This window comes from Phyllopteryx taeniolatus, chromosome 13 (genome assembly GCF_024500385.1).
Source record: "Phyllopteryx taeniolatus isolate TA_2022b chromosome 13, UOR_Ptae_1.2, whole genome shotgun sequence".
NCBI classification, from domain to species: Eukaryota; Metazoa; Chordata; class Actinopteri; order Syngnathiformes; family Syngnathidae; genus Phyllopteryx; species Phyllopteryx taeniolatus.
Genome location: NC_084514.1, coordinates 4082659 through 4093879, shown reverse-complemented (window position 1 = coordinate 4093879; position 11221 = coordinate 4082659). Strand labels below are relative to the sequence as shown.

The 11221-nt window shown below is 41.1% G+C and overlaps 1 protein-coding gene across 4 annotated transcripts in view; it reads right to left on the bottom strand.

Annotated features, from left to right (window-relative positions):
- The window catches only part of LOC133487634 (zinc finger protein DPF3-like), a 28945-nt gene that overhangs the window by 3929 nt on the left and 13795 nt on the right, over positions 1-11221 (bottom strand). For 3 of the 4 annotated variants that reach the window (XM_061794544.1, XM_061794545.1, XM_061794546.1), the window contains exons 4-10: positions 6945-7069; positions 4458-4553; positions 4298-4358; positions 3610-3651; positions 3377-3517; positions 2626-2739; positions 439-1136 (exon numbers count right to left, since the gene is read on the bottom strand). In XM_061794544.1, coding sequence (XP_061650528.1) covers positions 970-1136; positions 2626-2739; positions 3377-3517; positions 3610-3651; positions 4298-4358; positions 4458-4553; positions 6945-7069 — 746 coding nt within the window. In that variant the 3' untranslated portion in view covers positions 439-969. The remainder of the gene's footprint in view (positions 1-438; positions 1137-2625; positions 2740-3376; positions 3518-3609; positions 3652-4297; positions 4359-4457; positions 4554-6944; positions 7070-11221) is intronic. The other variant, XM_061794547.1, reaches the window with a different exon arrangement.

The following is an 11221-nucleotide window of genomic DNA, read 5'->3' as shown; positions in this document are numbered from 1 at the left end:
TTTCCCTGTGTCATTTCACATTTTTACACAACTTAATTTATGATCTTATTTGTTCTACTTTCTTTGTATGTATGGATTACTTGAGTTGTTCCCTACATCTGGTGAAATTTTCATGTCAATAGCACCTTTGGAAATATATTTGAGAAAAATGGTGTTAAATACTTATTACAGCTGCGGTATATTCACCATGCACTACAATTTGGTTCAGGTTTGTAGAGAATCCCAAAAAAATTAAAAAGTTGCAATTACCTCGGAAATGAAAAAAGTAGCAACGTTACCTGAATTAAAGTTGTATTTTTAAGAACCCCCCAAACTTTTGCAAACTCCTTTGTGACGAGATGATGAAAATGTTTTTTTTTTGTTTTTTTTAAGTGGGCAAAGAAACGAAAAGCTACAGTAACACAAACACTCTGATTGTTCCCCATCAAGTCTGCTTACCTTTCATTCACTAAGGCGCTCGTGTCTATAAAGAAAATAAATTGACTACATCTCCAAACATCGCCATTGGTTTGCGGTAGTCCGTTCACTGGTTCCTTCACGTTTGAAAACGAATATAATCCAGAGTCACAGAGCTCATATCAAGATCCTCCAGAAAGTTCCAGTCAAGGCTTTTAAATGACATTCAAACAGCCTCCAGACATTAAAAGGTTACTCTGTTCAAATTTATGATTGCTCCAGTGTTTTTTTGTTTGTTTGTTCACACATTATTATGCTCCTTCAGCTCCAAAAAGGGAAAAAACTTCAAAGTTTTGCAAGTCATTAGTTGACTTAATTTATAGATTTATAAATAAATGTTCATAAATTAATGTCCAGTAGATAAAATAAAAACAATTTTTGTCCTGAAGCGATCACATTGTGCTTTCTGCAAACAAAAAGTTAAAAAAAAAAAGAAGCAGCAGATTTTTGCCAGAGATGAATCCAGATTTTTTTTTTTGTTTGTTTTTTTTTGAAGATGGAAAAGGCTAGTGTTTATCTGTGACGGCTGGATAATCCATTGCTGTTGGCGGCGGGCTCTTCCAGCTCATCGTCCTCAAAGCCGTGAAAGGTGGAGGCGTCGCTCTCCGACGTGGTGGCGAACAGCTCCTCGGCGCCGCCCGCGCTGCCGCCTCCCTCCTCCTTCTCCTCGACGCCGTCAGCTGGCTCGCGGGACAAAGAGGAGCAGAGTGAGTCCGCGGGTGACGGGAAGACAACAACTTCCCATGGGACTTTTCAAACAATCGGAAGTTGCATATGTTACATTCAAATAAATGATAATTAATTACAAACACGTTTGTTTTTCTCCCCATTTCTTTCACCAACCAACAAAAATGAATATATTGGAAAACATGCTATGTATTCCATTTTCCATTCCAATACAGTACGCAAGCTTGATAACGGACGAGGGATACATAGTCCAGAATTTGCAATAAAGCTGCTTGTATTCTCAAGATTATGCTACAAGATGTGTATACAGTAAACCCCCACTATTTATGGGTGATAGGGACTGAGCCCTGCAGCAAATACCACGTAATTAGTAAGTAGTATTTAATTAATCTTAATCTTAATAACATGTCTGTGACATGCTCATGTCAAAATAGCCCAAAGATCACCAATTATAGAATGCGTTACACATCCTATGTGGAAGGTTTTTTAGGTCCTTGACTGTGACATATTAAAGGGGAGATATTTTGCCAAACCAACTTTTTCTAGTATTTGGGATGTCATATTGTCTCAGTGGTGCCTTTGCAAACGTGAAATATGAATTAAAATCAACCACGCATTCCTGAGTTCCAGACGTTTTCCTGCAGAGAGGCCTGAAATCATGTCATTCGAATTTCTCGAGTTTATCTACGTTACTAGCGAAGATCTCCGCCTTCCCTTTCCGCTCCCGAGCCAGCGCTGTCAAAAGAACAAAGACGTGTGCTCTTACAAGTGGGTCTTCTACACCGAGGCAACCAGTCAGAGGGAAGGGGGCGGTCTTAGCCAAATAGGGACAAAACTGATACAAAATTGGGTCAAACAGAAGTAGCTGTCAGAGGGGCCTTTTCTGGAAATCTCGTATGACAAAACAAAGGTGTTTTTTGAAATGAAATTGACACTTTTATACTAAGTCTATGTTAGAGTTTCACTCTCCGGAGGTCTAAATAACCAAAATACGGGCCCTTTAAAAATGGACTTCAGATAGTTTGTAAACAGAGCAGGACTTGAGATATAATAGTTAATCTTGTGTTTTTGTCATTCTTGTATTATTTTAGTTTAAATATGCACCCTAACTTATCATGTCATCGGAGGAGAAACTTCATTACTGTTATGTAAATTAGCCCAACAGTCGGGCTAATTTACGCTAATGAGCAGATAACTAAGATTTACTTGGTTGTGTAACTACACACTTGACGGGTGGGGGCAGGCACTCCACAGACACAGCTATTTGTATAAAAGCACTTAAGAATTACATTTTCTGTAGTATGTACAGTGGGCACTCTAGAGTCCAAAAGTGGTGCAAATTGGAGTTCATATGAGACCGTCAAATCTGGTGGAACTTCAAGTGAGTGTCAAAAGGAGTACCCGTTTTCTTTTTGCATTTTGTTTGTGTGCAGGTGATGACAAAGCGAGACGACAAACAAAACAGGAAATGCTCCAACTCACTTGTGCATTGGCAAGTTGTGCAGGGGGAGCCAGATTTCATGAGCTTCTTGTTGGCATTCTGACATTTCTCACAGTATCGGTTGGGAATCCTGGTCCCGATGGGAGCCTTTGGACCTGAGAGAAATGTTTATATAAAAAAACAAAAAAACAAAAAACAAAAAAAAATTTTTGACCTTCCAGGTTTTCATGATGTTCATGAAGTACTAATGCAACTTCAGCGAGAATTTATGTACAACATGCAACACTGATCAATCACCACAACTTTTCCACAAATCTAGCCAATTGTCGCAATTCTTGTTTGGCACTTCCTCTAATTTACATAAATAACTGCACCACACACCGAGTTCCTCCACCATGACCAGCTAGGCTGGGCAAAGCCAGTGGTGGCTTCACACAAGCGCAGGACAGAATCTCAAACCGCGAACCATGGTACTGTGAAGCACACATGCTAACCACTCGTCCAATGACTTTCTATACTTTTGGTTTAACTGTGCTATGCTGCCTTGACGGTTACGTAGCAAATAACAGAGATGAAACACTATCTGCAGACATTTTGATTGTTGAAGTTGTGACTAAGAGCTGGCCGGTCATTTGCAGACTATCAATAATATTGGTTCCCTGTGGAACACCAGAGGACATGTAAATGGAGAGGCACCAGAATAAAGATGAACATATCAAGCCTTTTTTGGAACAGCCTCACTGAACACTTTGGCACAGAAAGGCAAAGCTAGTTAGCAACAGTAGTTCTTACGTTTGTGTCTGTCAGCGGGCTGCAGAGAAGGAGACCTGGATGGCACAGTGCTCCTCTCCCCAGCTCTGTCCTCCTCTGCCAGGTGGGAATTGGTATAGTGGTAGCTTAGGCCCGTACGGCTCCTATAGCGCTTCGCATAGACTGTAACACACACACAGTGAGGAATCCTCTAAAGTCATCAATCAAAACACAAAAAATTGCAAAGACATTAGAATTAAACTTGGGCAAGTTACCCGAGGTTGATGATTTGGAATTATTCCTTTGTTTGTATCTGTCTGGGAAAAAAAAAAAAAAAAAAAAATGTCTGAGTAAGTGTTGTCCATATACTGCAGTCGCAAATGTAACGTGAAACAACCCCAAGCTCCATTTTCCCACATCCAACTTGCATGCAAAGAATTACTTGAGCCTCCTACAAGAACACTAGTTCACCCCGTTAAAAATCACAGTAGATTTAATTCAACAATGTGGATTGAATATTATACACTCACTGGACCCCTACACTTAATGTACATCTCGATGTAATAGTCCATTTTTTTTTTTTTTTTGGTGTGCATCTACCATTTCCTGATGGTATCGGTGATGATAAGACAAAAGAGTGATTTATGAAATGGTTTTTCTTAATGTAATATTAACATGTAAATGTTGCTTAAAACATTGGAAAAGATTGAGGTAGTGTTACCCTAGCAGCTTGTGTTTTTTCCCCCTACTACTACTACACATCAGCCATCCTCATGTAACGTGTTCTGTTGTTCATAGAGTCCACTACACACTATAAAAGCAGTAAAAACAATGTTTTTTCTTCCTCGTCATGTGTGAGGTCCCTCAAATTTGAAATATTGGTTACGATATTAAAAATCAGCATGTGACTTTAGTTCAACATTGCAATGATCAGGATGCGATGCTGCTGTAATGTCGACTTACTGTCACAGACATATGGCTTGTCGTCATCCAGGTCTGCCTTCCTGCGGCCTGAGCCCCGACCCTAAAGACAAACATTTAACCTTGAACATAAGAGCAGTAGCAGTAGCGTGGTAGTGAACTGTACACATCTCAAGTGTGTGCTTCTAATCTAGTTACTTACCCTTCCTTTGCCCCGGTGTCTCCTCTTGGGAGTGTCCACCTCGTAGTCATCGTCATCATTGAAAGCATCTTCTGCTGCGTCTGCCTCCAGAACTCTCTGACATGAGGATGCAGTTTGGAAAACCACATTGTTTTAGGTCTGCTTATGTTTCAATTTGGATTTAAATTGCTTGAAATTGGAATGAGTTGAGTTGTGGAAATTGTTTAACATGACTAGCAGGCAACCTCTTGGTCTATGGCGGATAAAGAGACAGTTGATGCCACTTGAATTCGAGTGCAGGGGAGGACACTTGTCTGAGTTTGTGTTTTATGGTCAATCTTATGTACAGCAGTTTGTGACAGTTGTGGTTGGAAATGGAAATGCTCTATAAATAAGGTTGAGTTGAGTCTCCACATTGGTGCAGCGGTCCGTCCTTACGGTGGCGAGTAGCCAAGAAACTATATACGGTCAACCAGAGGTGGGACCAAGTCATTGCTTTGCAAGTCACAAGTAAGTCTCAAGACTTTGCCCTCAAGTCCCGAGTCAAGTCCCAAACCGAGACATGCAAGTCCCGAGTCAAGTCCCAAGTCAGGACAAGCAAGTCCTGAGTCAAGTCACAAGTCCTAAACTTCGAGTTGTTTCAAGTCATTTTAACAACAAAGTAATTATGTATTTTAGTGTATATATATATATATATATATATATATATATATGTAATATATTTTAAAATCCATACCGATTTATTTTTCGCTTAGTTTTTGCCCCTTCAAAATCAATCAATGTTTTCAGTTATTCTATGAAAATGCTACGCTATGGCTTACTTTTTCACACTGTTTTTTGATTCTTGAGAACACTACACTGACTAAACCTGACTGTATGTATGCCATGTAACTATTTGCATGATCGCTCACAAAGCTAGCTGCTAAAGTTAACAAAAACTAAGCATACGTGACATCGAGCTGAACGATTTCCACAATGCAATCTAGATTTTTTTTTTCCCAATAGAAAAAAAAAAGTCCTTATTTTTACGATAATCGTCATTGTCATTTCTGTGTATGATACCATTACTTCGTGCAATGTGTACCTTAGGTAACTGCCACATTTATTGTGGATTTATGTTGCACTGTGTTTCATTTTTAATAAAACCATTCCTTTAGGTAGTGTCTGAAAGAGTGAACTTCTGCCCAATTCCTTGTATGTGCCCAACAGGGTGACAACTGCTAAAAGAAATTACCTCTAAATATGCTTTATTATGTTGGGACACTTCCACCCGAGTGATATCCGTTGAGGACATCTTGAAGATTAGATCATTCTGAAGTTCCAATAAAATAAACATCAGTCTGCTGAGCTATTGAGAGACAACTGCAGTGTTTGATTTTTATTACTTTGGGAGGAAAAGTGGCAAGTCTTTTTAAGTCAATGAGCTCGTGCCCGAGTTAAGTCACGAGTCATTGCTGTTCAAGTCCAAGTCGAGTTCCAAGTCTTGTGACATTTTGTCAAGTCGAATCTAAAGTCATCAAATTCGTGACTCGAGTCCAGACCTCTGCAGTCAACCCGAGCCGATTCACGACGGCTCACCTACAATTTTTTCTGGGGAAAAAAAAAGTAAAACAATTCATTGTAGATTTCCAAATATTCAGAATATTTCATTTCGTGCAGCCATTAATAAAACAGTGACATTGAAAATTCCCAAAATGCACCAGAAGTATGAGGATGCTGGTGTGTATGATGCTGTTTCGCAAACCCGTAATAATACCAATTAATACTTTCCTTGTAGCCATTTTCTTATATTTTTGACTCAGTGAAACAAAGATTCTTTTATTATTTTTTTTTTTTTAAATACATATCGCAAATGACTATTTTTCGCTCGGCACTTACAGGACTTAACATTAACCCCGCAAGGAGCCTCGTCTGCCTGTCGGACCTCAAGTGGAATCTTCTTGGAATCATCTTGCTGTTCTCTGTCAAGCCGGCCGAATAGCAGCTGATGGCCAATGCTAGCTACTCCTCCACTAACATCTCTCTCCTAACAATGTACATTTTAATTATCTCCACATGACTTATTGTTGAATATCCTTGGGTCTCTTAAAAGGTTCTATATACAGCTATCACCATTATTTATTATTATATTCAGGGATTAGACTATAAATATTGGCAATTATACATCATTTTTGGGGGTGTGTCAAGTATTTGAGGATTTTTGCTATTTACAGCAGGTCTCTAACCTTTGTGCGACGGTTGACTGTATAGAAGATACACATTCTCCTTCATTGCGTCACTGACTGATTTGTTCAATTCAGCACATTTCCTGCTGTATAATTTTGAAGAGCAAAACTGACTGCCCGAAAGAGCTGAGCAAAGTTTTGTGAAGAGGACTTTTTGAGTTCCTTTGGCTAGATTCTCTCCGACATTTAAAGGTTTCTTCCTTAGCACCCCTTCATTTTTTCTTTTTTGCTCAAAAGTAAATGTTCTAAAGTGCTGTGAAAAATATATTGTGACTGAAGGCACCTGGATCTCCAGCAAACTCTCCTCATCGTTCCTGGAGTTCCTTTTGTCTAGACCTTCGCCTCGTAGCAGAGCTTCAAGCGTGGTGCCCTGGGTGGGCAACGTGTCCTTGGAAATGAGGCCGTTGTCTGCCCAAAAAACAAACAAACAAAAAAAAAACAACTTCAAGGCGTGAAGAACAATCTAAACCGTAACTCTGTTTTCACACAAGGCTTAAATTGTGTGTGCCAAGAATGGGTGTTTTCGTGCTGCAGAAAGCCAGTATCGTTGAACTCTCCAAGTGAGCTTTCAATCCGCATGTGTCTGATGTTTATCTTCTTTCAGCCGCGCTCCACTTAAAAAAAGCAAGTAGCAATTTGCTCAAGCATCTGTTTGCTATTGTGAGCGTTTCCTCCGCAACACAAATGTGTCACATCAGCTGTTTTCACGTCCAGCTTACGCATTTTCTTCAAAGAAGGAAAGACGATGTTGCACTATTTTCATATCACGCTGGCTCGGGGACCCCAGCGGTACACCGCTTGGACTTCAGCACATCATGCAGATCTCGACTCCAACAAAACAAACTGTGTAGGAGGAGGCAGGTGGAGAATTAATAAAAAGCTTGGAGACCAACACTGTGCATCTTATTGAAAGTCTTTTCACCACAGTGATGGCAATGCAGATGCTTTATGGATGATGGAGAAGACAACATTTCCACCTATTCACCCCCGCCCACCCCCCGACATGTCGCCTGCAGCACAAGCAACAGAAGGCTGCATAGGTGAGAAACAGACATAACTCCTTTGCAGCCCCTCACCATTGTGTCTGACTTCAACTCTACGCGACGAGACGGACCCACCTCCCCTCCCTCGCTCGCTGCTCACCCATGGGAGCTGGTGGGCTAAAAATAGAGACGGCAGCAGCCTGCAGCAGGGAGCTGATTGTGCATGCAGCCCAAGTCACTAGCGCACCATCAGCGCGACAGTAAGCTTGCTAGCCATAGCACAACTTTGGCGGCTTCCTTGTGCTGATCCACCTCTGGCCAGATGCACAACGTGCTCAGCATCCTAAATGACAAGTTAAATCAATGTGTGCATGTGCATTTCGCCTCTGCTGGACTCTCTCTGACACAGCACACTGTTGTTGAGAGAAGGTGGGGGTCAGCAGAGGGGAGGGGGGGTTAGTCTCAGTGGAAAACAAAAGGCAACAATGAGATGTGTTTGGGAAACAAAGGCTTGGTTCAGATGCTATCGCCAGTTTGTTTTTGACTTACAAAACATGGAATGGACAAATCTCAGTGAATTTGAATGTAGAGAACAAGCTCATTTTTATGCTGGCTCCAAACATTTGAGAAATCCTTTCAGCCTGTACTATACATACGGTTAAGGCTAAACTTATGTTGAATGAGAGTCAGCACACATCTGGCACCATAAGTGCCTCTGATTAACCTCAAATAAAATGTTACCTTTTCTAGGAGGCTTTGCCTGACATTTTTGTAGTTACATGTAGTTACAAGCCATGTTTTGCAGATAGCTTCCAGAGCATCAGTTGGTTCTTTCATTGTAAAAGTATTAGTTAGGAGAAGGGTAAAAAAAATGATTTCTTAGGCATCAAAAAATATCATGGAACACAGTAAAGACAGCATCAAGTGGAGAAAATATAGCCCAATACATGGACATGCCTCAAAAATTTATAAAAAAAAAAACGAGAAAAGAAAAAGTGTCAGGGAGGCTGCCAAGAGGCCCACAGCAACACTGCAGGAATTTCTGGCTGTATAGTACATGTGACAACAATGTCCCGTCTTTTGTGGAGTAGGGTGACAAGACGGGGGATCCTCACAGAAAAAAAACAAAGAAACACTTGCTATCTCCCAAACGCATATGGGAACGTGTTATGGATGAAACCAAGAATGAAACCAAGGTTGAACCTTTTGGCCATAACTCCAAAAGGTATGTTTGGTGCAAACACAAGAATGCTCGGCACCAAAAGAATACCATACCTCCAGTGAAGCACTGTGGTGGCATCATCATGCTTTGGGGCTGTTTTTCTTTAGCTGAACATGGGGCCGAGTCTAGGTGAATTTCCAAATAGCAGTCAGTGTTAGAACAAAACCTTTTGGCTTCTGCTATAGAATGTAAAGAAAAAGTCAGGAAAAGTCTATCAGAACAGCTGAACTTTATTTTGGGTTTAGTCAATTTAAATGGTGGCAGGTGTTTGCTGACTCCCCTTTGACATGGCTATAGGTGTGATTGGTTAATTCTCCAGTTACAAAAGGGTTTGCACACACGTGCAACCACATTCTCTCAGGTCTTCATTTTTACAACTTGGCATATATGTCATCACATGCCTCTTGTTTGGCCTTTGCCACCTCTACCTTTGCCCTACGTCGCATCTCAATGTAATCCTTTCGCCTGTCCTCGGTCCTCTCAGTTTCCCACTTCTTCTAAGCTAACCTTTTTCCTTGTATGATTTCCTGTACTGTGATGTTCCACCACCAAGTCTCCTTCTCTCAAGAGATGATGTAATCCACCTGTGTGCTTCTACCTCCGCTCTTGTAGGTCACCCTATGTTCCTGCCTCTTCTGGAAAAAAAGTGTTCACTACAGCCATTTGCATCCTTTTTGCAAAGTCTACCACCATCTGTCCCTCCAAGTTCCTTTCCTGGATGCCGTACTTACCCATCACTTCTTCATCACCCCTATTTCCTTCACCAACATGTCCATTACAATCTGCACCAATCACGACTCTCTCTCTGTCTGGGATGCTCAGAACTACTTCGTAGAGCTCCTTCCAGAATTTCTCTTTCACCTCTAGGTCACATCCTACCTGTGGGGCATAGCCACTAATCACATTATACATAACACCCTCAATTTCAAGTTTCAGCTTCATCACTCGATCTGATACTCTTTTCACCTCTAAGCCATATCTTAGCCAACTCTTCTTTTAAAACAACCCCGACTCCATTTATCTTCCCATCAACACCATGGTAAAATAATTTAAACCCTGGCCCTAAACTTCTAGCCTTACTGCCTTTCCACCTGGTCTCCTGGACACACAATATATCAACCTTTCTCCTAATCATCATGTCAACCAACTGCCGAGATTTTCCTGTCATAGTCCCAACATTCAAAGTCCCCACATTCAGTTCTAGGCTCTGTGCTTTCTTCTTCTCTTTCTCCCGAAGAACCCGCTTTCCACCTCTTCTTCTTCTTCGACTTCGACCCACAGTAGCTGAATTTCCACCGGCGCCCTGCAGGTTGACGGCGCCAGTGGCGGACGTTGTTAACCCCGGCCACGGCCGATTCGGTATGGAATTCTTTGGATGAACGCTCCTATTTGTTTGGCAAAGTTTTCAGCCAGATGTCCTTCCTGATGCAAACCTCTGCATTTATCCGGGCTTGGGACCGGCCTACACTTTCCACTGGCTTGTGTTGTGCCCCCCATAGGGCTGCATTTGTAGTTGATTAGAATGTTGGAGATTATTTTACTTTCATTATCAGCATTATTTAGAATGGCGCAAAATACCGTTTCCTCAAAGGTGTTAGCAATATGAACAATTTGCCACTATGTGTCATTTCCAACCAGAAGATACAAGATAGAGTCAATAGATAGAAACACCAAATCTAGTTAAGGTATGAATAATGTTGGCCTTACTTGTAACTTTGTGAGACGTCTGAGAAACTCAGCTGATTTAATATTCAACCATCCATCCATCCATTTTCCGTACTGCTTATCCTCACTCAGGCCATGGGCGTGCTGGAGCCTAACCCAGCTGACTCTGGGCGAGAGGCGGGGTACACCCTGAACAGGTCGCCAGCCCATCACTGGGCACAAATAGACAAACAACCATTCGCACTCACATTCACACCTACGGACAATTTTGAGTCTCCAATTAACCTACCATGCATGTTTTTGGAATGTGGGCGGAAAACGGAGTACCCGGAGAAAACTTTTAAATTTTATATTCAACTATTTAATTCATATGATCGCACCAGTATGACAATCCCTCTGTGTCAATGCACTCAAATATTCCTATTAAATCAATTGCTTTTTCTTTTTTTTTTTGTATATGGGAACACAGTTACCTTGATTCAAACCAACCAAAAATATTATTAACTCAAAGTGTGGCCCTGCTTGTAGGATTAGCATTTAGTGTGGGGGGGAAAAGTATTTTAAAAATAAATTCCACTTTTGAGTCACATGCGTACTATCTTTCCTGTTCTGAATTCCTGTTGAAATGTGTACACATACTTTTCCTGCCACCGGACAGGGATCAATGAGGTTATCAATAAATAGCATGTG